Source organism: Piliocolobus tephrosceles, chromosome 2, assembly GCF_002776525.5.
Source record: "Piliocolobus tephrosceles isolate RC106 chromosome 2, ASM277652v3, whole genome shotgun sequence".
NCBI lineage: Eukaryota > Metazoa > Chordata > Mammalia > Primates > Cercopithecidae > Piliocolobus > Piliocolobus tephrosceles.
This window is the reverse complement of record NC_045435.1, coordinates 193,137,948-193,162,412: the sequence shown is the minus strand read 5'-3', so window position 1 is coordinate 193,162,412 and position 24,465 is coordinate 193,137,948. Positions and strand designations below refer to the sequence as shown.

General features: G+C 46.1%; 1 protein-coding gene across 19 annotated transcripts in view; it reads left to right on the top strand.

Annotated features, from left to right (window-relative positions):
• RUBCN (rubicon autophagy regulator) overlaps positions 1–24,465 on the top strand; it is a 55,912-nt gene that overhangs the window by 18,572 nt on the left and 12,875 nt on the right. For 11 of the 19 annotated variants that reach the window (XR_002732126.1, XR_002732124.1, XR_002732125.1 and 8 more), the window contains 11 exons: positions 6,267–6,350; positions 6,739–6,898; positions 7,786–7,907; positions 9,559–9,715; positions 10,338–10,871; positions 12,245–12,289; positions 14,409–14,504; positions 15,484–15,599; positions 16,623–16,830; positions 17,439–17,540; positions 20,089–20,163. Coding sequence is in view for 12 of the 19 variants with exons in the window: in XM_023214864.1 (XP_023070632.1) it covers positions 6,267–6,350; positions 6,739–6,898; positions 7,786–7,907; positions 9,559–9,715; positions 10,338–10,871; positions 12,245–12,289; positions 14,409–14,504; positions 15,484–15,599; positions 16,623–16,830; positions 17,439–17,540; positions 20,089–20,163 (1,699 nt within the window). In the remaining 7 variants the exon portion in view is untranslated. Of the gene's footprint in view, positions 1–1,767; positions 1,801–6,266; positions 6,351–6,738; positions 6,899–7,785; positions 7,908–9,558; positions 9,716–10,337; positions 10,872–12,244; positions 12,290–14,408; positions 14,505–15,483; positions 15,600–16,622; positions 16,831–17,438; positions 17,541–20,088; positions 20,164–24,465 lie in introns of those variants that run through there. The other 8 variants (XM_023214865.1, XM_023214874.1, XM_023214875.3 and 5 more) reach the window with 7 other exon arrangements.

Genomic DNA, 24,465 nt, shown 5'->3' with positions numbered 1-24,465 from the left:
TAAAAGTAACATTCCCAGGTTCCAGGAATTAGGATGTAGACATCTTGGAGGAGCAGTCTTAGCTGATCACAGCCAGGAAGCTTTTTCTTCTGAATCTTAGTTTTGGTTTTAAAACCATGCTGTTTTTTCAGAAGTGGGTAGGGTAAAGAAAGAAAACAGCCAAGGCAAAAATATGTTGACTTATTTCTGACTTTCATGCAGGAAATGCTTCTACAGAATGAGAAGGTAGCCAGCCACAGTGGCTCACGCTGCCTGTAATCCCAGCACTTTGGGAGATCGAGTGGGGCAGATCACTTGAGATCAGTTTAAGACCAGCCTGGCCAACGTGGTGAAACTCTGTGTCTACTAAAATTACAAAAATTAGCTGGGTGTGGTGGCACACACCTGTAATCCCAGTTACTCAGGTGGCCAAGGCAGGAGAATCGCTTGAACTCGGGAGGTGGAGGCTGCAGTGAGCCGAGATCGCGCCACTGCACTCCAGCCTGGGCGACAGAGTGAGACCCTGTCTTAAAAAAAAAAAAAAAAAAAAGAGGATGAGAAGGTGAAACTGCACGTGCTCGGTTACATTAAAAGTACTTTCCTACGGGAATCCTTTTGCCTGGAAGCCAGTGTGTTCCAGTGATAATTAATTGCTTAGGCTTGATAAGATTGGTGTAATTAGAACCAACATCTCTTTCCTGAAACAAAATAATCAGTTCTTCCTGTGATTCTTTTTGAATTAGAATTTTCATCTTGTTCCCTAAATTTAGACTTTTGTTATTACTATCTACTTCAAATTAATAACAGGAAGAAAGAATTAATGTGCTTTCTTGTTGGGATAGTGAGACTTTATCCTCAAAATATCTGTGAAAACTAGCAGGCATAAAAGAGACTAGGGAAAAGAAGAGTTAGTAGTTAACTCATGTTAACTGCAACAGGAGTAGTTAATAGGTAGTGTGGCTCAGAGTAGAGCCAGGCTGCCTGGAATCAGTGTTCAGCTCCTTCATGTGTTAGCTGTGTAACCTTGGGCAAAATACTTAACCTCTTCGTGCCTTAGTTTCCTCACCAGTGAAATGAGGTAGCAGCTATCTACCTCTAGGGTTGGTGTGGTATGTAAAGCGTTAAGAGAATAGGAAGAACTCTCCAAGTGTGTGCTATGATGAGGAGGATGAGGAGGGGGAGGAAGGCGAGGAGGGGGAGGAGGGGAAGGAGGGCGAGTAGGACGAGGAGGGCGGGGAGGACGCGGAGGGACACAATGACTCATTTAATTTTCCTCCTAGCATCCTAGGACAATCCGAGAACTATTTATAAAATATTGTCATAGTTAGAATACCCTTTGAGTTTTACTTTATTAATGTTGAGTTTCTTTTTCTTTTTTTTTTTCAAGATGGAGTCTCGCTCTTGTTGCCTGGGCCGTGGTGCAGTGGCGCAATCTCAGCTCACCACAGCCTCTGTCTCCCGGGTTCAAGTGATTCTCCTGCCTCAGCCTCCTGAGTAGCTGGAATTACAGTCATGCACCAGCACGCCTGGCTAATTTTGTGTTTTTAGTAGAGATGCGGTTTCTCCATGTTGCTCAGACTGGTCTTGAACTTCTGACCTCAGGTGATCCACCTGCCTTGACCTCCCAAAGTGCTGGGATTACAGGCGTGAACCACTGCGCCTGGCCGAGTTGCTTTTTCTTTATAACCTCAAAAACTCTAATCAGCTTTGAGTTTTGAAATCAGTAGAATCCAATAATACTTAAAGGTTTCTGCTTTCTCTTTGGCAGTTATTCCATTGGCAGTGTTTTAAATACATTTTGGTTCCGGATAAAATTGCCACGTGAGTCATTGGGGTTTGGTATCCTCCTATTTAAAAAAAATCAGACCTCACAAATGCAGGCATAATTGTGTGTGCTCACTCACGTCCTCCCCTGTCAGGGCCTAGTATAACTACTTGGAACTCTAAGCTCATCTTTCTTTTTTGTCAGAATTTATTCTCAGCTAGCAATCATTGGAAAAGAGCTAATCAACTAATTGGTATTAAAGTATGTATACTTGGCTGGGCATGGTGGCTCATGCCTATAATACCAGCACTTTGGGAAGTTGAGGCAGAAAGATCACTAGAATTTTGAGGCCAGGAATACAAGATCAGCCTGGGCAACACAGCGAGATCCCCATCTCTAAAAAATTTAAAATATTAGCCAGCCATGGTGATGCATGCCTGTAGACTCAGCTACTCAGGAGGCTGAGGTGGGAAAATGACTTAAGCCTGAGAGGTTGAGGTTGCAGTGAGCTGATTGTGCCACTGTACTCCAGCCTAGAGTGAGACCCTGTCTTAAAAAAAAAAAAGCAAACCCAGAACAACAAAAAGCACCATTCTAGGACTATGGAGGCAACACTGTGTCATAGACTGACAAAAGTCTTTGGAATCAGTAAGAACCTAGATCAAACTCTAGACTCACTGCTCACGTCCATGGGAAATAAAGTGATGTAGTAGTTAAAATTATGGACTTTTGAATCAGACTGCTCACATTTTAACCTCAGCTTTGCCATTAACTGAGTGGTGGTGGACAAATTATATAACTCTTCTGTCTTTGTTTTCTCTTTTTTTTTTGAGACGGAGTCTCGCTCTGTCGCCCAGGCTGGCATGCAGTGGTGCGATCTGGGCTCACTGCGAGCTCCACCTCCCGGGTTCACGCCATTCTCCTGCCTTAGCCTCCCGAGCAGCTGGGACTACAGGCGCCCGCCACCTCGCCCGGCTAATTTTTTTGTGTTTTTAGTAGAGACGGGGTTTCACCGTGTTAGCCAGGATGGCCTCGATCTCCTGACCTCGTGATCCGCCTGCCTCAGCCTCCCAAAGTGCTGGGATTATAGGCGTGAGCTACCGCGCCCGGTCTGGAATTTTTTTGTATGCAATTCTTCTGTATGCCCCTCTCTCTTCTTACTCTGTGTGTTATCCTGAAGCAGTCTCCTCCACTCGCATTGCACTATCACTCACCCATTGACGACCCCCACCTCAGGCATTTCTGCCGAACTCTAGATCCAGAACACTAGCTATCTCCTGTACATTGCTGTCTGACTGTCTTTCAGGCCCGAGCACGACATGACCAAAACAAACTTACATTCTCTCGTGAGATTGACCTTCTTCTTATTGGCGGCATTGACCTACTCAGTCTCCAAGTCAGAAACTTTGGAATCATGCCAGCGTGTTTGACAGAAACTCAGTGCACGTTTCCCAGGCTGCTGACCAAAATAGCTACCAGATTAGTGGCACTGCCACTCAGTGGGTCCTAATAGCAAATGGATTCTTTTCTTGGCCCTATTACTAATATTAAACTGTCATCTAGAGTAATCACTTAACCATATTCCAAGACAGTTTCACCATCTGTGCCTGAAAGTGAAACGCAAGTCAAATCAATGAGACTCTGAAATGAAAGCTACTTGACAAATGCAAAACACTATTCAGTATCTTGTCATAGTTACTAAAAGTGATAATATCTGGCCAGGCACAGTGGCTCACACCTGTAATCCTAGTGCAACGGGAGATTGAGGCGGGCGGATCACCTGAGGTCAGAGGTTCGAGACCAGCCTGACCAACATGGTGAAACCCCATCTCTACTAAAAATACAAAATTAGCCAGGCATGGTGGTGCATGCCTATAATCCCAGCTACTTGGGAGGCTGAGGCAGGAGAATTACTTGAACCTGGCAGGTGGAGGTTGCAGTGAGCTGAGATTGTACCATTGCTCTCCAGCCTAGGTAACAAGAGCAAAACTCCATCTCAAAAAAAAAAAAGTGATAATATCTGTGAAAGTATCTGGTCATCAGAATAGAAAATATCAAAGCATATGATCATCTGCAAAATAGCAGGAGTATTTTTAATTTTTTCATTTGTTTTTATTTTATCTTTTCTCTCTCCTTTTTTACATGCCTCCTATCCTGAGAACCCCAGTAGTGTTAGTAATCAGAAGCAGAACAAATCAGGCAGATTTGTCGTATGTACACACACACATTTAGCAACTGCAGGCTCTAGCAGGAAGAATCAAAAACAGAAGATCTGTGCCAGTTTCCTTGCTGCTCTGTTCTGCCTTGTAAAGATCTGAGAATTAAAGTCTGCGTCAAGAACTTGTTTTTCCCTTTCATTTCCTCCCTCTGAAAGATGAGGGCTTTCAAAGGTTTCAGGCTGTGGTGTCATCGCCGAGCTATTCTGGGTGTTGAGCCCTTGTCGGGAGGAGGGGCTGATAACGGTGATTCATGCTGCTCACATCCCCTGTGGGCTTTCAAAAGGAAGCCTTATGGAATGTGAATTGTATTTTTAAAAATCCACTCAGGGCCTTCGGAAAGCTGTAACATCATGATCGTATTCTTAGAGGGATCTCATTTTTCTTGACAGCTGCATCTGGGCTACCTTTTCAGTCCTTCCAGAAGGCAAGGCATATTTGATAGCCTCTTTTCTGGTGCTTAGAAATGTGGAGACATTTAGGCCCTGAGACTGCTCAGCTGAACAGAAGTGAGGGGGGGTCCCCCTTTTGCCACCATCAAGAAGAAACCAGTTCTTGGCAACATAGATGGTCCAATTTAAAAAAATCAATAATAATAAAAAAGACCTTTGTGGGTTTTTTTCTGAATATGTAGGTGATATATTTTCTTTGTTGAAAATTCAGAAAATACCAAAAAGACCTTAGAAGAAAGTAAATATCACCCGTAATCCCAACACTAAGCGATAGTAACCACTCTGACATTGAGGTGTATTTTCTGCTTTTTTCTATGTTTTGTGTGTTTTTTTTTAAATATTAAGGTTGTACTATATATATCACTCTATAACTTTAAAAGTATTTAATTTTTGAACACTGTATTTTACATAGCTAGGTAATAAAAGTATAAAACTGTATACAGTGAAAAGTCTTGCTCCCTTCTGATCACATAAAAAGCTGCCGTTTACTAGTTTCCTTACAGAGAATTTTTTTTTTTAATTAAAAAAATTTTTTTTAGAGACAGGGTCTCACGATGTTGGCCAGGCTGGTCTCAAGCTCCTGCCCTCAGGCAGCCTCCCACCTTGGCTCCCAGGGTGCTGGGATTACAGGCATGAGCCACTATGCCCAGCCCTTCCAGAGAATTTTTATGCTTATAAAAGCAATTACCAATTATTTTCTTTGCTGTACCTGCAACTTTTTAAATATAAATAATAGCGAACTGTAGTAACTATTCTGTATCTTGCCTTTTTCACTTAATATATTTTGTAATTCATCTGAAATCATTACATAAGGAGCTTCTTCATTCTTTCTTACAGTTGTCATTTTATAATATTCCACTGTATGTATGTACCATCACTTATTTAGCCAGTCCCCTGGTGAATGATATTTAGATTGTTTCCAATCATTTGCTGTTAGTAACAGTGCTTGTGTATAGATCATTTTGCCCTTTACCGTAGGATAAATTCCTAGAATTCTTAGATTAAAGAACATGTGCCTTTGAATTTTGATAGCTATTGCTAAATTGTTCTCCAGGAAGTTATGTGATATAACTTGAGGCTCGGGGTTTGAGACCAGCCTGGCCAACATGGTCTTTAGTTGAGACAGCCCGTCTCTACTAAATATACAAAAATTAGCCAGGCGTAGTGTCGTGTGCCTGTAGTTCTAGCTATTTGGGAGGCTGAGGCATGAGAATCGCTTCAACCTGGGAGGTGGAGGTTTCAGTGAACTGAGATCGCGCCACTGTACTCCAGCCTGGGCGACAGAGTGACTCTGTCTCAAAAAAGAAAAAGAAAACATTATTTTTACTGTATACCTTGTATATCATACGCATATGTTACCTGTTCAAAAGAATGATTAAAATCATTTTTAATAATTATTCTTTAAAAGGGTAAACGTATGTCAAGTGTATGTATTTCTTTTTTCTTTCTTTCTTTTTTTTTTTTTCCTGAGATAGGGTCTCACTCTGTTGCCCAGGCAGGAGTGCAGTGGGACGATCATGGCTCACTGCAGCTTTGACTTCCCAGGCTCTAGTGATTCTCCCACCTCAGCCTCCTGAGTAGCTGGGACTAAGGCATGTCCCACCACTCGGAGTAAGCTTTACATTGTTTGTAGAGATGGGCCAGTCTACCTGGACCCAAGCAATCCTCCTGAAGTGCTGATTACAGGTTTGAGCCACCACCCCTGGCCTCTGTGTGTATGCCTTTGATTGCTGCTAAGAACCTTTGATGAGGCAAGGGAAGGCTGCTCTTTGTCCTGTCTTTGGATGCCAGCCTTAGAACTGGGTCTGGTCCGGAGTGGTAGTGATTTGCTCACTGCATGTGTTCCCTTCGCAGGCGTGCCGCCGCCAGACTGATTACTGGCAGTTCGTGAAAGACATCCGGTGGCTCAGTCCCCACTCAGCCCTTCACGTGGAGAAGGTAAGAGTGAGAGCAGAGCGGCTGTGCTGGCAGAGCTGTGGGTCTTCACTGTTTGAGGCTCTGTCAGAAGAATCTTCTAGACTCTAAGGAGGGAATATGTCAAATTGCCTATCAACTGAGGAAAGGAAATTAATTATCCCTGTAGGGACCGACTTTATTTGCTTAAAAAAACACATGCAAACCCATTGGTCCAGGCCGCTTTTTCTCCTCTGGGGAAGGAATAGAAAAGTTTTGTTATTTTCAAAAAAGCTTGCATACATGGGACCCAGGGTGAAGCTTTTCAAAGCGTTTCCCTTAACTGTCTCAATTTGGTTCTCAGGTCATTAGGCCTCAATCTTGTCGTATCTACCAGGATGTATGTTTTGACTCACACCCCTTTGCTTCCCAGTTCATCAGCTTGCACGAGAACGGCCAGAGCAGTGCTGATGGTGTGAGTGAACGTGCTGTTGCCGAGTTGTGGCTGCAGCACAGCCTGCAGTACCACTGCCTCTCAGCCCAGCTCCGGCCTCTGCTCGGGGATAGACAGTATATCAGAAAATTCTACACAGGTAGGTGGAGGCCACTTAGGATTGTCATCTGTGCTTCCTCATTGTCGCCCACCTCACTATTCCTCTGTCACTCTAGTACCAGGGCCTCCTATTTTTCTTTCTTTCTTTGAGACAGAGTCTCGCTCTGTTGCCCAGGCTGGAGTGCAGTGGCTCAATCTCAGCTCACTTCAACCTCCGCCTCCCGGGTTCAAGCGATTCTCCTGCCTCAGCCTCCCAAGTAGGTGGGATTACTGGCATGCGCCACCACGCCCAGCTCATTTTGTATTTTTAGTAGAGACGGGGTTTCTCCATATTGGTCAGCAGATCTTAAACTCCCGACCTCAGGTGATTCGCCCGCCTCAGCCTCCCAAAGTGCTGGGATTACAAGCGTGAGCCACCATGCCCAGCAGGGCCTCCTATTTTTCACTTGATGCCATAGGGATTCTACTCAGAAACATATCCAGACTTACCACTTACCTCCCAAGTAAGACACAATTCAAGTTTATGTTAAGGTCATCCCCTACAGCCACACAGAGCCAAACCAGTAAAAATAGCCACCGTTTACCAGGAGTTTCCTGCATGCCCGTCACTGCTGTCCAGTATCTTCACTGCAGCCCTGAGAGTTGGGCATTGGTGCTACTGTTTCTAGTCCACAGGGCTCCAGAGGGTTAAGCGACTTGGCCAAAGTCACTCAGAGCCAGGATTCAAATCTGGATTTTTCTGACTTTGAAGCCTCTTGTCCTGGCCACTTTGCTGTACTCCACGTTCTTTAGCCTCTTCTCTACTTTGTTTCTGATTTCCCTTCACCCTACAGTGGCAGGACTCCTCCCAGTTCCTCCTTACCTCTCCCTTTCTCCTTCCTCGAGCTTCTCTCAAGACCTCGCTGTTGGGTTCTATCACTGTGGTAGCTTTTCTCTCCCCAGATGCTGCTTTCCTGCTAAGTGATGCTCATGTCACAGCCATGCTGCAGTGCCTGGAAGCAGTGGAACAGAACAACCCCCGCCTCCTGGCTCAGATAGATGCATCCATGGTAAAGGAGACAAGGGATTATCCGTGTCTGTGCTGGGTCCCTGGACCTCAGCGTGATGGAACCCTCTACAGCAAACTGGTTTTTTACTTAGCCATTTTTGTGAGCTGAAAGGCTTTCATTTTTTTTTTTTTTAGAGGCAGAGTCTCGCTCTGTCGCCCAGGCTGGAGTGCAGTGGCGCGATCTCGGCTCACTGCAATCTCCACCTCCTGGGTTCAGGCGATTCTCTTGCCTCAGCCTCCCGAGTAGCTGGGACTGCAGGCGCCCGCCACCCCTGCCCCCCACCCATTTTTTTGTATTTTTAGCAGAGACAGGGTTTCACCATGTTGGCCAGGATGGTCTTGATCTCCTGACCTCATGATCCTCCTGCCTCGGCCTCCCAAAGTGCTGGGATTCCAGGCGTGAGCCCCGCGCCCGGCCGGCTTTCATTTAAAATGCTTGGAGAAGGGGAGGTACCGTTAAGTACTTACTGAAGTAGAAAGTCTGAGCTTAGGTCTTGTGCTTAGTAGACCTAAGCTGGGGAGTGGGGAGGTCGATTTTGTTAAATCGGTGGTGTCTTTTGACAAAGGATACCACGCCTTGACAGAGATCTGGGGAAAGAGGGATGGTTCTGAATTGGGTGGGGTTTAGGGTCAGACCTGGCATAGCTTAATGTTATATGGGGTCAGTTTTTTCATGTTTTTTTCTTTGATGTAAAGAAAATTTTATAATACAAAGAAAATCTGTTGCCTAAAATTAACTTATCCCATGACTAATACTCCAGTCAGTGCCTTAGCTAGAATGGAATCAGAGTCCCCACTTCCTAGAGAAGAGGGTCCCCTGTCTCTCCAGATTCTTTTAATTTTGTTTTTTGTTTTTGTTTTGTTTTGGTTTGGTTTTTGAGACAGAGTCTCACTTTGTCGCCCAGGCTAGAGTGCAGTGGCATGATCTCAGCTCACTGCAACCTCTGCCTCCCAGATTCAAGTGTTTCTCCTGTCTCAGCCTCCCAAGTAGCTGGGATTACAGGTCTGCGCCACCACGCCCGGCTAATTTTTGTATTTTTAGTAGAGACGGGGTTTCACCATGTTGGCCAGGTTGGTCTTGAACTCCTGACGTCAAGTGATCCGCCCGCCTCGGCCTCCCAAAGTGCTGGGATTACAGGCATGAGGCACTGTGCCCGGCCTGATTCTTTTAATTTTGATTGTTGGTTACTATCCATTGAATACTTTCTTTGTGCCAGACATGGTGCTGTATATGATACATGGATCATCTCATTGAATCTTCGTAACTCTGTGAAGTGGGCATTGATCTCATTTGATCTAAACTTGTCAGCTAGATCAAATAGCTGACAAGTGTCAGGGCCTGGATTTGAACCCTAGCCTGTCTGACTTCTGATTCCACATACAGAATCTTAAGCACTTTGTTGTGCTGCCTCTGTAATAAAGCACTCCTGGTTTAACACCTGGAAGGATTCCAGTGCAGAGGCTGTGGTTTCACAGTTGTAAATTACATACTATAGTAGAAGGTAGCCTTGCCGTATCTACAGGTCTGGCTAAAGTCCAGCCCTACTGCAAAGATAGCTGCTACCAGCATTTCTGCAGTACTGCATTGCCCCTACTCTGAGGCCCTCTGTCCTTAACTCTGACACATTCTTTGGTTTTGTTTTGCTTTTTAGTTTGCCAGAAAGCACGAGAGCCCACTCCTGGTGACAAAGAGCCAGAGCCTGACAGCCCTGCCCAGTTCCACATACACCCCTCCAACCAGCTATGCTCAGCATTCCTACTTTGGGTCCTTCTCTAGCCTCCACCAATCCATGCCCAACAATGGCTCAGGTATGGAGACAGGAAAAGTGGTCATTACATTCATCCCCAGCCCTGGAAAGTAAGAAGACTTTGTGGTTGCTCATAGGCTTGGAAAATTGAGCCTTTGGTTGGTACAGTTTTTCTTAATAAGGGACATCTTTACAAGTTATATAGTGACTAGCCTGAAATAATTCAGTAGAATCATGAAGTAACAGAAGGGAGAGATGTTTTTAGATTTCCCTGGGTTTCTAATCCACATTGCCAAGAAGGCATTTCAGTACTAGCTAACATTCATTGATTGCCAATCATGTACTAGGCTCTGTTGTATTCAGTTTGTACGTGTTATCCCATTTGAGCCTTCAATCAGTCCTCTTACTGCTCATGGAGCTTTGTGCTCAAAGCTCATTTTTCAGATGAGGAATGCATACTAATAAGCAATAAAGCCACTGTCTCAGGAGCCCATACTCTTGACTTAGCTGCTTCTAAATAATTTTATACTTTATTTGACTTGCCATTTCTGAGGTGACATCTTATGTCCTGGGCACCCAGTAACAATAGAAAGTTTGAACCTTAGCTGTGAAGAAGTCCTTCATACATACTGCAGGATTCCACCTCACCCTTGCTCCCCTTACCATTTCCTTTTATATTCTAGAGAGAAGATCTACTTCCTTTTCACTCTCTGGCCCTCCCCGGAAACCTCAAGAAAGCAGAGGGCCCATCTCACCAGCAGAGGATCAAACCATCCAAGCCCTCCCAGTTTCAGTCTCTGCACTAGCCAGGGATTCCCCCTTAACCCCAAATGAGATGAGCTCCAGTACTCTGACCAGCCCCATAGAGGCATCGTGGGTCAGCAGCCAGAATGATTCCCCAAGTGATGCCAGTGAGGGGCCTGAGTACCTGGCCATTGGCAACTTGGACCCCCGAGGCCGGACTGCCAGCTGTCAGAGTCACAGCAGCAATGCCGAGAGCAGCAGCTCCAATTTGTTCTCCTCTAGCAGCTCCCAGAAGCCAGATTCTGCTGCCTCTTCCTTAGGGGACCAGGAGGGAGGTGAGGAGAGCCAGCTGTCCAGTGTCCTCCGCAGGTCCAGCTTCTCAGAGGGGCAGACACTCTCCTTCACCAGTGGGGCAAAGAAGAGCCATATTCGCTCCCATTCGGATACCAGCATCGCCTCCAGAGGAGCTCCAGGTAATGAGGAACACCAGCTGCTAGTTAGCAAGATGGCCCTGAATTGAGAGTGAAGAGAGGCCTTCTTATGGGGACTTCTCAGATGGCAGAGAGAGGTGTTCTGTTTCTGACGATATAACGTCCTGTTTTGTAATGAAGGAAGTTTATAATGAAATACCAAGACTCAGAATCTCTATTTATGTTTGTTTCTGTATACATTGCTAATATTAAATGTTTTCCTGGATTCTTTACTAGTTTAGTAACATCAGAGGATAGCGTGACTCATCACAGTTCGAGTTTTCAAAGTATCTCTTGGATCGGGGAAAGTATTACTGAGCTTTAAAAATAATCCCATTAAGTTCTGTCATTTTCTGTGACGTCTTAGAAGTTTGACCAGGGTGTAATAATACCAGGTGTAATACCAATGTAAGAGGTAGAGAGATACTGGAGTTTCTAATTAAAACGAAGGCGATAGTGAGGGTGGGGTGATGCGACCCAGCAGGTGAGTAGGTGGGGCTAACGGCCGCATCACTGATCCAGACCGAGAGGCGGTCAGATGAGGAGGCCCTGGCCACTGGGACCTCACCAAACACCATCTGAGAGGAGGGGCAGCCTGCACGTGGGAAAGGTGGGGCTCCTTGCTTTTGCCTTCTCCTTGCCATCATCTTTCCTGGCTTGTGGTATCCGGCAGGCTTTGGTTGGGTTTTGTTTGTGGCAGGATCTCCATAAGAGAAAGTATAGCATGGAGCTTTGTGCTCAAAGCCATTCTGGGTCACAAAAGCCCCAGAAATAAGATATAAAAATAAAATATAAAAAATTCAGTGACCTAAAAAAAAAAGGATTTTCTTTAGCAACTGGAGATAGCATTGCTTTCTCTTTGTAATTTCTGGAAAGGTGAGAGCTTAGGCCCTCATCTGAAACCTTCAGAATTACAAACTTTTGTCTTTGTTTTCCCTCAAGAATGTAATTTAAGTTGTTGGAAATCTTGAGGAGAAGAATCTCCAAATCAAAGCCTGTCTTCCCATGAGCTTTCTTACATGTGAAGATGACTTGGGCTGGACCCTCACTTCACATCTGCTGCTGCAGGCCTGACGTCTGCTGTACTCCAAGCCACTGGCCTTTAAGCATGTAAAACTTTCCCACCCCATTCTTGAATCCATATGGATTCCAGTGGAATCCTGCCTTGGAAAAGGGAGCCAGCGAAAATGTGTGCAGAAGTGTCTGAGGAAATATGGATCACACATAGCTTCTTGGACAAGCCATCCGTCCTTCCCAACTGGGGCTTCCTCTTGGGAGTTCCATCCCCACTTCTGCTGGGTAAATTTGGGCACTTTTTCTCCTCTCTTCCCATTGCTCTGTCTGGACTCTCCTCTGCACCTGTCTGACTACTACAGGAGGCCCCAGGAATATCACCATTATAGTTGAAGACCCCATTGCAGGTTTGGGAATTGGTCCTCCACTTCCTCTTTGCTGTGCTCTGTGGCCACCTTTCTTAGTTCAGAACCTTCTTCAGTCTGGTGTCAAATCAAGTCTGGCTAGTCTGGTCTTCTTGTGATGCTTGGAACTGTCTATAAAATGATACCAGTGTTTCATATGTGTCTTCTATACACAATTCCAAATGCCTCGTTCAGTCTCTCAGCAGCTTCTGAGAGGCAGAGTCAAGACTTCTCCGTTCAGTTTTGGCCAGAGGTGAAACTGAGGCTGCTATTTGTCTGAGGCATCATGATGAATCAGTGGCAGACTTTTTTCTCTTTTAAAATTTTTTCACTTTTTTTTTCGGTAGAGACAGGGTTTCACCATGTTGCCCAGGTTGGTCTTGAACTCCTGGCTTCAAGTGATCCTCCTGCCTTGGCCTCCCAAGTGCTGGGATTACAGGCTGAGCCACCACACCTGGCCCAGAATTTTTCTTGTAACTGAATACCTCCTATGGATTACTTTATTTTCCTTGAATTAACACCAGAATGTATTTTACCCCTTTCTGTGGTCTCCGATAGACTTGCATGTTTGGTTTTTTTCTTTTTTGTTTTTTTTTTTGTGTTTTTTTCCTCTCCTGCAGTTCCCTGTTTCCTTTTTCTTTCACCTGTTTTCATTTCCCTATAAATCCCTGCACCCCATTCCAGCTATTGCGTAGGATTTTTCTAGTGATTTCAGTGTGTTTCCTTGGTGTTCATGGTGGTGTTCAAAGTGAGATTTGTGTTCCATCCTGGGTACCATAATTCATGGAGATGAACACTGGAATGTGTCTGCAAGGCAGAGGAGTGAGAGAGGGCTGAAATCCGTGGCTTCCTGGAAGTGGGTGAGGCCACTGGGTATGTTAGCTTGGAAAAGAGATGATTAAGGAGGAATACGGTCTGTAGGACCATCATTTAGAATAGCGTTGTTCCTAAGGAGATGAGAAACTGAAAGAAGGCAGGTATCAAGTGAGTGGAAGGGAATTCTAAGAATTAGTTAAATGGCGGCATTAGGAAGAAGTGAACTCAGAAAAGGCTGGATGGCCACATGTTGTGAAGAGGTTAAGGTCGTGGTGGAGTTTGTGTTGTATGCTGTTTGAGAATTCCAAGTCATGGTTTTTTACCAAGGCATCGTGGTGACTACTAGTTTGCCCTCAGTTCAGTAGGAAGGAACAGAGCCCACGGCCAGGACTACCAGAAGTCTTTGAGGCCCAAGAAAAACACAAAATTGTCTCTTTCACAGAGTAGCATTTTTTATGAGAGGAGTAGCTGGCAACTTGGCACCATCTGTCGGGGAAATGGGTTAGATGCAGCTCAATCATTCATTCTCCCACAGCATCCTGCTCATTTTCAAGCACCCACCTGCTTTTTCACCTGTTCTTCCTTCTGTGGTCCTGGAAATGTTGTGTTTCCTTGTGAAGAATATCAGTTTCTCATTCCTGCGAGTCCTGACTGCCACTGTTCTCCCCTCCCAGCTCTCCCTCTTCCTGTCCCAGGCATTGTCTGTCTCGCCAGCTTTCCCTCCCTCCCTTCTTCGGTAAGGATAGGCTGAGCCCTGTAACGGGCCCGTTGCTTATGGGGCCCTCTCCCTGGGCTTCTCCAGCACTGCCTTGATGCTTCTTTTTAGGACACTGCTGAATTTTATTTCCTTAGTGAATGTAAATCTTCTGGTGTTACTTTAAAACCTAATGTCAACATGTCAGAAAAGTTTCAATGCACTTGTCTTTGTTTTACTGTCTAAAGACTTTTCTAAATTGGTTTGTCAAAAGGATAGAAATCAGCTAATATTCCTGTAATATTTGGTTAAAAGATGTAAGGAAAGGGAAGCAAATTTCATGAATCCATTTTGATTTGATTCTTTCTCTCCTCTATGTTGCCCCATTCTGGATCACGTTTCTTCTTTTCCACTTAGAATGTACTGACCGGCCATCTCCTTCCCTCCCTGTGTTTCTGTAGCCTTGGTCTGTTCCATTGTTGTGCCACCTCTCTCCTGCTTGGGAGGGCTTTGGGAAGTGGTGCAGTTAAATGTTGAAACTCCAAAGTTGGAAATGTGTCTATTGCTCACTTCGTATGTGTGTTTTTACTCGTTGGCGGTCATCGTCATTAGAATCCTGCAATGATAAGGCGAAGTTGAGAGGCCCCTTGCCCTACTCTGGTCAAAGCAGTGAAGTCAGCACACCCAGTTCTCTGTACATGGAGTATGGTGAGTACTACGAAGGCCAGGGCTAAAACTGTATCTTTTCTCTGCTCGCCCCTTGTGCCTGCTAAGCTCTGAGCTTTGGGGTTCATCTCAGCACTACGGAGGGTACATACTGTTACAGTCTCAGTCGCTCTTTAGTCATTTTCAACCCCTGTGCTAGAAATCGCACTGCTCTGCCATTTCTCTTGCTCCTCTCTGACTTCGGGGTCCTACCCGCTCTTACCCGCTGGGTGTTGGCACCAGGCATGTCAGCTGATCCATACGGAATGGCTCTGTGAGTGGATGAGATGGACCTTGAAAAGAGGACTTGGAGTATCTGGGCTTAATAACCAGCAGACAAACTCTACATGCAAATCATGCAGAGGAGGAAGCCATTTGTGTCCTTTTCTGACTCCCAGCCCAGAGTTTTCCATTTTTATTTTATTTTTTCTTTATTATATGGTACGGGGGAGAGCATGTTCTCTTTGATTTTAGATGGCAGAAGGATTCTCCCTGTTTATTCCATCATTTTCCAACCAAAAGGCTTAGTGCTCTGGGATTCTAAGAGTACAAGAAAATCTTTTTCTCTCTCTTTTTTTTTTTTTTTTTTTAGACAGAGTTTTGCCCTTGTTGCCCAGGCTGGAGTGCAGTGGCACGATCTTGGCTCACTGCAACCTCCGCCTCCCGGGTTCAGGCTATTCTCCTGCCTCAGCCTCCCTAGTAGCTGGGATTACAGGCGTGAGCCACCACGCCCAGCTAATTTTTGTATTTTTAGTAGAGATGGGGTTTCACCATGTTGGCCAGGCTGGTCTCGAACTTCTGACCTCAGGTGATCCGCCTGACTTGGCCTCCCAAAGTGCAATAAATGCTTTTAGAAGGTAGACATCTTCTTCCAACCTCTAATTCCCAGTTACCTGGGGAGACTTGGGAGCATCTTTAATGGTAAAAGCTTAAGACTTCCTGAAGAAGCTTGACTGTTTCATCCACATTCCATTTCCCACAGAAGGTGGTCGGTACCTGTGCTCAGGGGAGGGCATGTTCCGAAGACCATCGGAAGGACAGTCCCTCATCAGCTACCTCTCTGAGCAAGACTTTGGCAGCTGTGCCGACCTGGAAAAGGTGGGAAATCGAGGGCCTCATGAAGAGCTCATGAGTTGGGAGACTGGGTCTGAAAGTCTGTGGTGCCGTGTGTTCTGATGAGGTTTTGGGTATATAGCAGTGACATGGGTACAGACTACAGTAAAGATAAGTTCACAGTAGAGGGAAGCTCAGCAATTCTGTTTGTGAGGAACTCTGCAGGGAACATGTGCCCCTCATCGAGTCCCAGATATTAGCGATTTTATCTCAGAAGCCAACCTGGGCAGAGAAGCATCAAGTTTGTGTGTGTGTTTTTGTTTTTTTGAGACGAGTCTTGCTCTGTCACCTAAGCTAGAGTGCAATGTCATGGTCATGGCTCACTACAGCCTCAAATTCCTGGGCTTGAGCAATCCTCCCGCCTCAGCCTCCCGAGTAGCTGGGACTTACAAGCACGTGCCACCACACCTGGGTATTTTTTTTATTTTTTGTAGAGATGGGGGTCTCCCTATGTTGCCCAGGCTGGTCTTGAACTCCTGGGCTGGGCCTCCCAGAGTGCTGGGATTAACAGGTGTGCGCCCCTGGGTGTGGCAGCATTGTTTTTGCTGCATGATTGTGGTTCCCTTGACCCGGGCACCTTAGGTAAATACTGTTTCCAGAATCAAATTCTATCTTTTGTTCTAAGGCTCAGATAAGCAATAAATGACATCTGTCTAGCATTTTGTATCCTGCAAAACACTCTTGAGACATAACATTGACCTTAATATTTTGCGTACAGGTGTATGATTTTAGGAAAGAACCTGATTGAAATCCTGGGCCTCTTCTCTATCATATTTTTATGTAGAAATGAGACAGGAAGGGACAGGCTTGGCAAAGTAATAGAGAGTGAAGAAAACCTGGAATAGGTTTTCCAGTCATCAGCTTTCCTCGTAGTAGAAATGTCCATTTCTCCAGGGTGTTTTTGACAGAAACAGTTCCTATCTTGGAAACTCCCCTTTCCAACATTATAATGAGTATGTCATTCAATACTTCTAACCCTTTGCTTGTTTGCTGCTCCCCTTCCCCCAGGAGAATGCCCACTTCAGCATCTCAGAGTCCTTGATCGCTGCCATCGAGCTAATGAAGTGCAACATGATGAGCCGGTGCCTGGAGGAGGGGGAGGGAGAGGAAGACAGTGACAGAGAGATCCAGGAGCTGAAGCAGAAGATCCGCCTTCGGCGCCAGCAAATCCGCACCAAGAACCTGCTCCCCGTGTACCAGGAGGCTGAGCACGGAAGTCAGTGCAGCGTGTGGACACTGTTCCCACATTCTCCCAGCTTCAGCATAAGGCCTGGTGCCTTATGGCTCTTCCTTTGGGATGTTATACCCAAACCAGTGGTTCCTCTGCTGTCAGAAAGACATTTCTATATAGTCCTACTTTTTTTTTTTTTTTTTAACCATACTAGGAATACTCATCCTAGAATCTCTCCGTTTCCTACATCAGAAATAGCTCCTTTCCAGACCAGGTGGAGTGGCTCATGCCTCGAATCCCATCACTTTGGGAGGCTGAGGCGGGTGGGTCACTTGAGACCAGGAGTTCGAGACTCTCCTGGCCAACATGGTGAAACCCCAGCTCTAAAAAAAAAAAAAAAAAAAAAATATATATATATATATATATAGGAATAGGTCCCTTCCAAAATAGTTTTCTGATATGAGGAGACCTAAGCACGCTCGTCCCGGATTTGCTTTCCAGATAGTAGTACCTTCTGTTTCCTTGAAACTTTCTAAAGGGAAAGTTTCCATTTCTCTGTTGAAGTCATACCAGGTCCCTTTTCTTGTGGCACTGGAAGGACAAGAAGACCTCTTTCTGCCCTGTTTATTCCTTTTTGTTTTCAAACATAACAGGCTTTCGGGTCACCTCCAGCAGCTCCCAGTTCAGCTCACGCGATTCGGCACAGCTCTCTGACTCTGGCTCTGCTGATGAGGTTGATGAATTTGAAATCCAAGGTAAGAAGTGACACTTTGTTACAAGGGAACTTTTATTGCCTGTTTCTTTCCATTTAGAATGATAAGCTGCAAAGTTTTTCCTAAGTAGAAGATCTTCGTTATGGATTGGTGCTAGCTATTGTAAGGGACAGCGTTCTGCTAAAAACAAAACCCCTTTACAATTTCAGTAGGAAAGAGCACTGAAAGCAGGTGTTCCAGGCGGAGTGGCTGCTGGCTGGTGTCACCCTGATGCTTCCTCCTCAGTGGTATCTTTCTCTTGGGTTCCCACTCTGACTCCTCCTTTCAGCTTGTAGGGCTGGTCCATACCACTTGGAATTAGAATCCTATTCTCTTGGGTTCCATAACACAACTGAAATTGTTTCAAAGTGTTCAAAAGAGAAAAGGACAAACAGAATCATTGGGGGCAGGGGGACAAAAAAGGAACAAAATCAGGCCTACAAAGTAGAGCTTGAATTTCTGCCCTTGCAGTGCTCAGTTGCTTAGCACAGGCACAGACTCTTGTTGTTGTTGTTGAAGTATCAGCATAGAGGAACAGTGGGGTTCCAGTCTGGGAAGGCAGTTGTGTTAAATCAGGTTAAGGTCCCGTTCCTGCAAGTCATAGATTTCTTCAGGTTCCCATCCGCAAAACAAACACGCACACACAAACAGTTGAGGGGCGTACGCTCCTCCCTCGTGGGTGAGACCGAGAGTGCTTTCCTTACTGCAGTGAATCATGTCTCTAGTTCTCTGTGACAACATTGTGTACGTAGACAGAGGTGAACTGTATCTATAATTCTCCATTATAACATTATAATGTGATGACAAATAGATCTTGTGTTGTGTGAGGCTTTGATTTCCTGTTTACACAATCTAGAGAACCCGTTCGCCCGCACAGGCCTCCAGATGGAGGAACCACACGTTTGTTCCCTGTTCAGAAACACTGTTTTTTCACAAATGTTCCAGGTATTCAGGAAGTCTTCCTTCTATGTTCTCCTTAATGTCTCTGATTTCTATTTATGACAACAACAGGTAGTTGTTAAAACTCCTTTTGTTTGTTTGGTTGGTTGTATGTGACCCTCCAACTCCTCTCCGATTCTCCACCATCCGCTGGGTGACTTACAGTATGGTTCTGACACTAACTGCCTGGAGTTAGCACAGATCCTGCAGGCTACAGTCCTGTGAGATTATTTCTGCTTCAGATGCCAGACACAGGTCACCAAGCTACCTGCCCTTCTGCCTGTAGGCTGACTACGAATTCAGAGTTCCCGTGACCCCTTTTCCCCAGGTGGGATAATTGGCTTGACTGACAAGTTTCCCAGAACTTGGGAAAGCTTAGGGTTATGGCCTGTTGTAAAGGATCCAAACAAGCAGCCACATGAAGAAGTATGTAGGGCCTAGGAAGAGATCACGAGCACAGGAACTCCTCCTGCCCCCATGGTGTCCGGGGGCACCACCCTCCCAGGTGCACTGATGTGTTCGCCAACCAGGAAGCCTGGACATCATGGTTCCAAGTTTTGATTGACGTTTCATTATATGGGCACCACTGATTAAGTCAGCAGCCATTGGTGATTGAACTCAGTCTTCAGTCCCTCTCCCCTCCCTGGAGGTGATGGGGGAGTAAAAGTTCCAGCCCTCTCATGACGTGGTTGGTTCTTTTGATAGCCACCACTTGTGAAGCTGTCTAGGGGCCTGCCAGGAGTCTCCTCATTAGCATAAACTCAGGTATGATTGGACGGGGCTTCTTTTGAATAATAAAAGATATTTTACTACAATTCAAGAAGTTCCAAGAATTTTAGGAATTCTCACCAGGAACTGGAGACAAAGACCAAGTATCTATTTTCTGTTATACCACAGTCTGTGATTGACTTCATCTCCTAATTAAAAAAAGAAAGAGGGTCTGACCTCACTCCCAGGATCTGCAGCCAGAATTTCAGGAGGAGAATAGTGAGGTAAATTCAGATCAGTCCACGTGACAACCACATCTGTTTCCCACAGCAGAGCAGGGATCCGGGAGGCTGTGCAGTCTGTGAGGAGCCTCTCCACAGACAGGCCCAAAGCGCACTCCTGTTAGAAACTGTTGCTGCGGTTGTGGGCCCTGAGGAGATGTTCAATCAGCTAATTCTCTAGTCGATTCACAACAGAAATCCTTAAAGGAAAAGACCTTAGGCCAGGGTTTTCCAACCTGTGGGCCAGATCATTCTTTGCCGTGAGGGATTGGGCCGTGGACTGTACGATGTTTAGCATCATTCTTCGCCTCTACCCGCTAGAGGCTGGTGGTGACCCCTCCCCAGTATCGAGACAATCAGAAATGCCTCCATCATTGCCTGAGTCACCCATGGCTGAGAACCACTGCCGTGGGAGGTCCTTGAGGCTGGGCGTGGCATAGGAAGTAGCAATAACTCTCTTCCAAGCTAGAGTGAGCACCTACCCAAGGATGTAAGTTCCTAAACGCCATTTCATGTCTGGGAGTAAATGGCAAGTTTTGATTCCAGGAACACATGGTATAGAATATTAGTTTATTTCCTGCTGGAATACTAAAGGGCCCCCTTTTGTCATCATTATTACACAGATGGTAGTGAAGGATCTAACCTGACTCACATATCAAAGAACGGACTGTCAGTGTCACTGGCCTCGATGTTCTCAGGTAGCCGACCTTGCAAGCGTGGATGTGCTCGTAGACGCATGTGTGTGAATGTTGCACCAGCTTTTTCGTATATACTTAATCACGTGATAAGTGTGAAGGTTACGAGGACTAGGGGGGCTGGAGAACTAGGTGGAAGAAACTGGAGCTGAGCCAGAACACTAAGCCAGGAGCAATTCAGATACTCACCGATTCTTCCTCGTGTGACCCCAACAGTCTTCCTCATCAAGTTTGTCCTTGGTGATCCTTCCCTACGGTGATAAATTTAGATTTAGTGGCCATTGTGACTGATGGAGGTAGTGCAGTTTAGAAAGGAATAGTTAGATGAAGAATTTTAGTTCAAACCTATCCTAAGCTCCTGCCACACATTCAGACAGCAGAAGGAGGATAGAGTGGTATGAAGCTTAGTATCTCTTTAGAATTTTGAATTTGCAGAGCCAGTTTTTAGAAAGCCATCTCTTCTGGGTACTTTGTGTACAAGTAGGATTTACTGCAGTAGATGTTTGTTCTTGTTTTGTGATCCAAACAAGTAGGTTTCCTGTATTGTATTTTTTTTGAGACGGAGTTTCGCTCTTGTTGCCCAGGCTGGAGTGTAATGGCACCATCTCAGCTCACTGCAACCTCCGCCTTCCAGTTTCAAGCAATTCTCCTGCCTCAGCCGCCAGAGTGGCTGGGACTACAGGCAGCTGCCACCACGCCCGGCTAATTTTTGTATTTTTAGTAGAGACAGGGTTTCATCGTGTTGGCCAGGCTGGTCTCAAACTCCTGACCTCGTGATCTGCCCACCTCGGCCTCCCAACATGCTGGGATTACAGGAGTGAGCCACCACACGTGGCCCAGAACTTTTTTTTTTTTTTTTTTTTTTTTTTTTTTTTGAGACGGAGTCTTGCTCTGTTGCCCAGGCTGGAGTGCAGTGGCCAGATCTCAGCTCACCGCAACCTCCGTCTCCTGGGTTCACGCCATTCTCCTGCCTCAGCCTCCTGAGTGGCTGGGACCACAGGCGCCCACCACCTCGCCCGGCTAATTTTTTTTTTGTATTTTTAGTAGAGACGGGGTTTCACCGTGTTAGCCAGGAGGGTCTCGATCTCCTGACCTCGTGATCCGCCCGTCTCGGCCTCCCAAAGTGCTGGGATTACAGGCTTGAGCCACCGCGCCCGGCCAGAACTTTTTATTAAAACTGTTAATATTGTTGGGCACTAGGAATTGGAAATAATTATGTGAGATGAGATCAAGATTTAGAGCAATAAAGACAAATATTACAGGAGCTCCTGTTTTCTCACTCATGTGGAAGCTAAAAAAGTTGATCTCATGGAGGTAGAGAAGAGAGTGATAGTTACAGAGGCTGGGGAGGAGGTGGGCTGGGGCATAAGGAGAGGTTGGTCAGTGGGTTCAGCCATACAGTTAGAAGGAGTAGGTTCTGATGTTCAGTAGCACAGTAGTGTGGCTGTGGCTGACATACTGTGTATTTCAGAATAGTCAGAAGAGATCTGAAGTGTTCCCAACACAAAGAAATGATAAATGTTCAATCAGTGGATGTTCTAAATACCCTGTTTTGACCATTACACGTTGTATGCATAAAATATCACATGTGCCCTGTCAATATGTACAAATATTATGGTATCAACTTAATGTTTTTAAGGTTAGAAAAGTAAAAGTATTAGGCTGCTTTTTTTCCTACTCCTGAACGACTGTCATTGATTCTCACGAATCCTCCCTGCCTGAGGAGGAGTCGTCCTGACTCCCTTTCTTCCTTGATCTAACCTGAGTCTTCCCTGCCTCAGGAGGAGTTCTCCTGACTGCCTTTCTAACTGGTTTCCAGTGTGTTTAGTCCCAGTCCTTTGTGGGGGCACATGTTGAGTGTCAGCCGCTTCTCCCTCAGGGCATGTCTGATCTGCTCTCACCACCAGGCAGGCCTTGATTTGGTCTTTCTAGCATCCTTCTTTCCCCATTTTGGGGGCTTTAAAAAATTTGTATACACATGACAGGTTTTACATTAAGAATGTGAAATGTTTTTCTTTTTCTTTTTCTTTTTTTTTTTTTTTTTGAGACGGAGTCTCGCTCTGTCGCCCAGGCTGGAGTGCAATGGCCGGATCTCAGCTCACTGCAAGCTCTGCCACCCGGGTTCCCGCCATTCTCCTGCCTCAGCCTCCCGAGTAGCTGGGACTACTGGCGCCCACCACCTCGCCCGGCTAATTTTTTGTATATTTAGTAGAGACAGGATTTCACCGTGTTAGCCATGATGGTCTCGATCTTCTGACCTCATGATCTGCCTGCCTCAGCCTCCCAAAGTGCTGGGATTACAGGCGTGAGCCACCGTGCCCGGCCGTGAAATGTTCTTCAATTAAAAAGCTGCTTTTTAGGCTGGGCGTAGTGGCTGCTTATGTTGGTAATCCCAGCATGCTGGGAGGCTTGAGGTAGGAGGATTGCTTGAGGCCAGGAGTTGGAGACCAGCCTGAGAAACATAGTGAGATCCCATCTCTACAAAAAAAAATATTTCAGAATTAGCTGTGTGTGGTGGTGCATGCCTGTAGCCCCAGAGCTCTGGAGGCTGAGGTGGGAGGATTGCTTCATCTGGGGAGGTCAAGGCTACAGTGAGCCATGATATCCTGCCCCTGCACTTCATCCTGGGTGACAGAGCAAGACCCTGTCTCAAAAAAGAAAAAAAAAATTCACCCACTTCAAGTGTACAACTCAACGATTTTTGGTAAATTTACCAAGTTGTGCAGCCATCACCGTAATCCAGCTTGAGGACATTTTCATCACCCCAGTAGTATCCCTTGGGTCACTTTGCGGTGAATTCCTGTCCCCACTTCCAGCCCCACTCAGCTGCTCATCTTTCTATCTCTGTAGATTTGCCTTTTCTGGACACTTGGTATAAATGGAATTATCTGATATGTGATGCATCATCTTTTGTGTCTGTCTTCTTTCACGTCATCTGCTTCTGCTGATGGTGTCTGCCAAGTTGGGTTCGATATCTTTCATAAGCTCCCAATCTCAGACAGTCTTTTCAACTTCTTTGGATTTAGAGTTTTGTTGTTGTTATTTTTTTTCCCCCATCTCCACCTTCTTGTATTATAGCTGCATCAATGTTTTTTTATCTTCCTTTGTAGATTCTTCCAGAGTTTTCATCTTCTGCATAGATGTATCTAGTCAGGGTCCAGACAGGAGACAGAAACTACACAGTAATTTGAATAGGGAAAGTTGAGTAGAAAGCATGATGAACTATAATGTGGGAATCGTGGAGTGGGAAACTGGCTCATGAGGAGTAAAGAAGACTCTCAAGAGCACACAGGAGAAACCAGGCGCGGTGGCTCACCTGGGAGCCCAGCACTTTGGGAGGCCGAGGTGGGCAGATCACGAGGTCAGGAGATCGAGACCAGCCTGGTCAACGTGGTGAAACATTTATTATGTCTGCTAAACATACAAAAATTAGCTGGGCGTGGTGGTGCACACCTGGAATCTCAGCCACTCTGGAGGCTGAGGCAGGAGAATTGCTTGAACCTGGGAGGTGGAGGTTGCAATGAGCCAAGATCATGCCACTGCACTCCAGCCTGGATGACGAGAGTGAAACTTCATCTCAAAAAAAAAGAGTGCGCAGGAGGAGCAGGTGGAGGAGCAGCCACTATCCCCGGGGCTGGGATGGAGATCTGGGGTGGGAATAGATGTAAAGAAGTGATACATCCCCAAGGCTGAGATCCAGACCTCCTGGCTCACTGGATGGTGGGGTTCCCTGAAGCCCAGAGCTGCCCTGAGCCAGTGCCGGGTTCCCTGAGGCCCAGAGCTGCCCTGAGCCGGTGCCGGGTTCCCTGAGGCCCAGAGCTGCCCTGAGCCGGTGCCGGGTTCCCTGAAGCCCAGAGCTGCCCTGAGCCGGTGCCGGGTTCCCTGAAGCCCAGAGCTGCCCTGAGCTGATGCCAGGGGACGCTCTCCACGGGGAGGTGGCATGCTAACAACTGTCACCAGGAAACTGTTCTCTGGGGTGCTGAGGGAGGATGCCCATGAGAGGTGCTGTCTCAGAACCCAAGGGTACTGGTGAAGGCGCTTCGTGGGAAGGTGGTAGGCCAGTGGCACTCACTGTAAAGCTCTCCAGGGAAGCTCTCCCGGTGGGTGCTAAGGGGGCTGTTTATGAGGGCATCACGCACTCGTGGTACTCTGCTGCAAAGCTGCCCAAGGTGTGCCTCCCCCGGAGCCAGCCTAGAGAAGCAACCAGAACCAGCCAGAGAAACCCCTTCTGCCTCCAGCACCCCTCCAGCACCCTCTACTACAACTTCACATCATGTCAGCTGGCAAAGGAGAAATGTTTCTGTG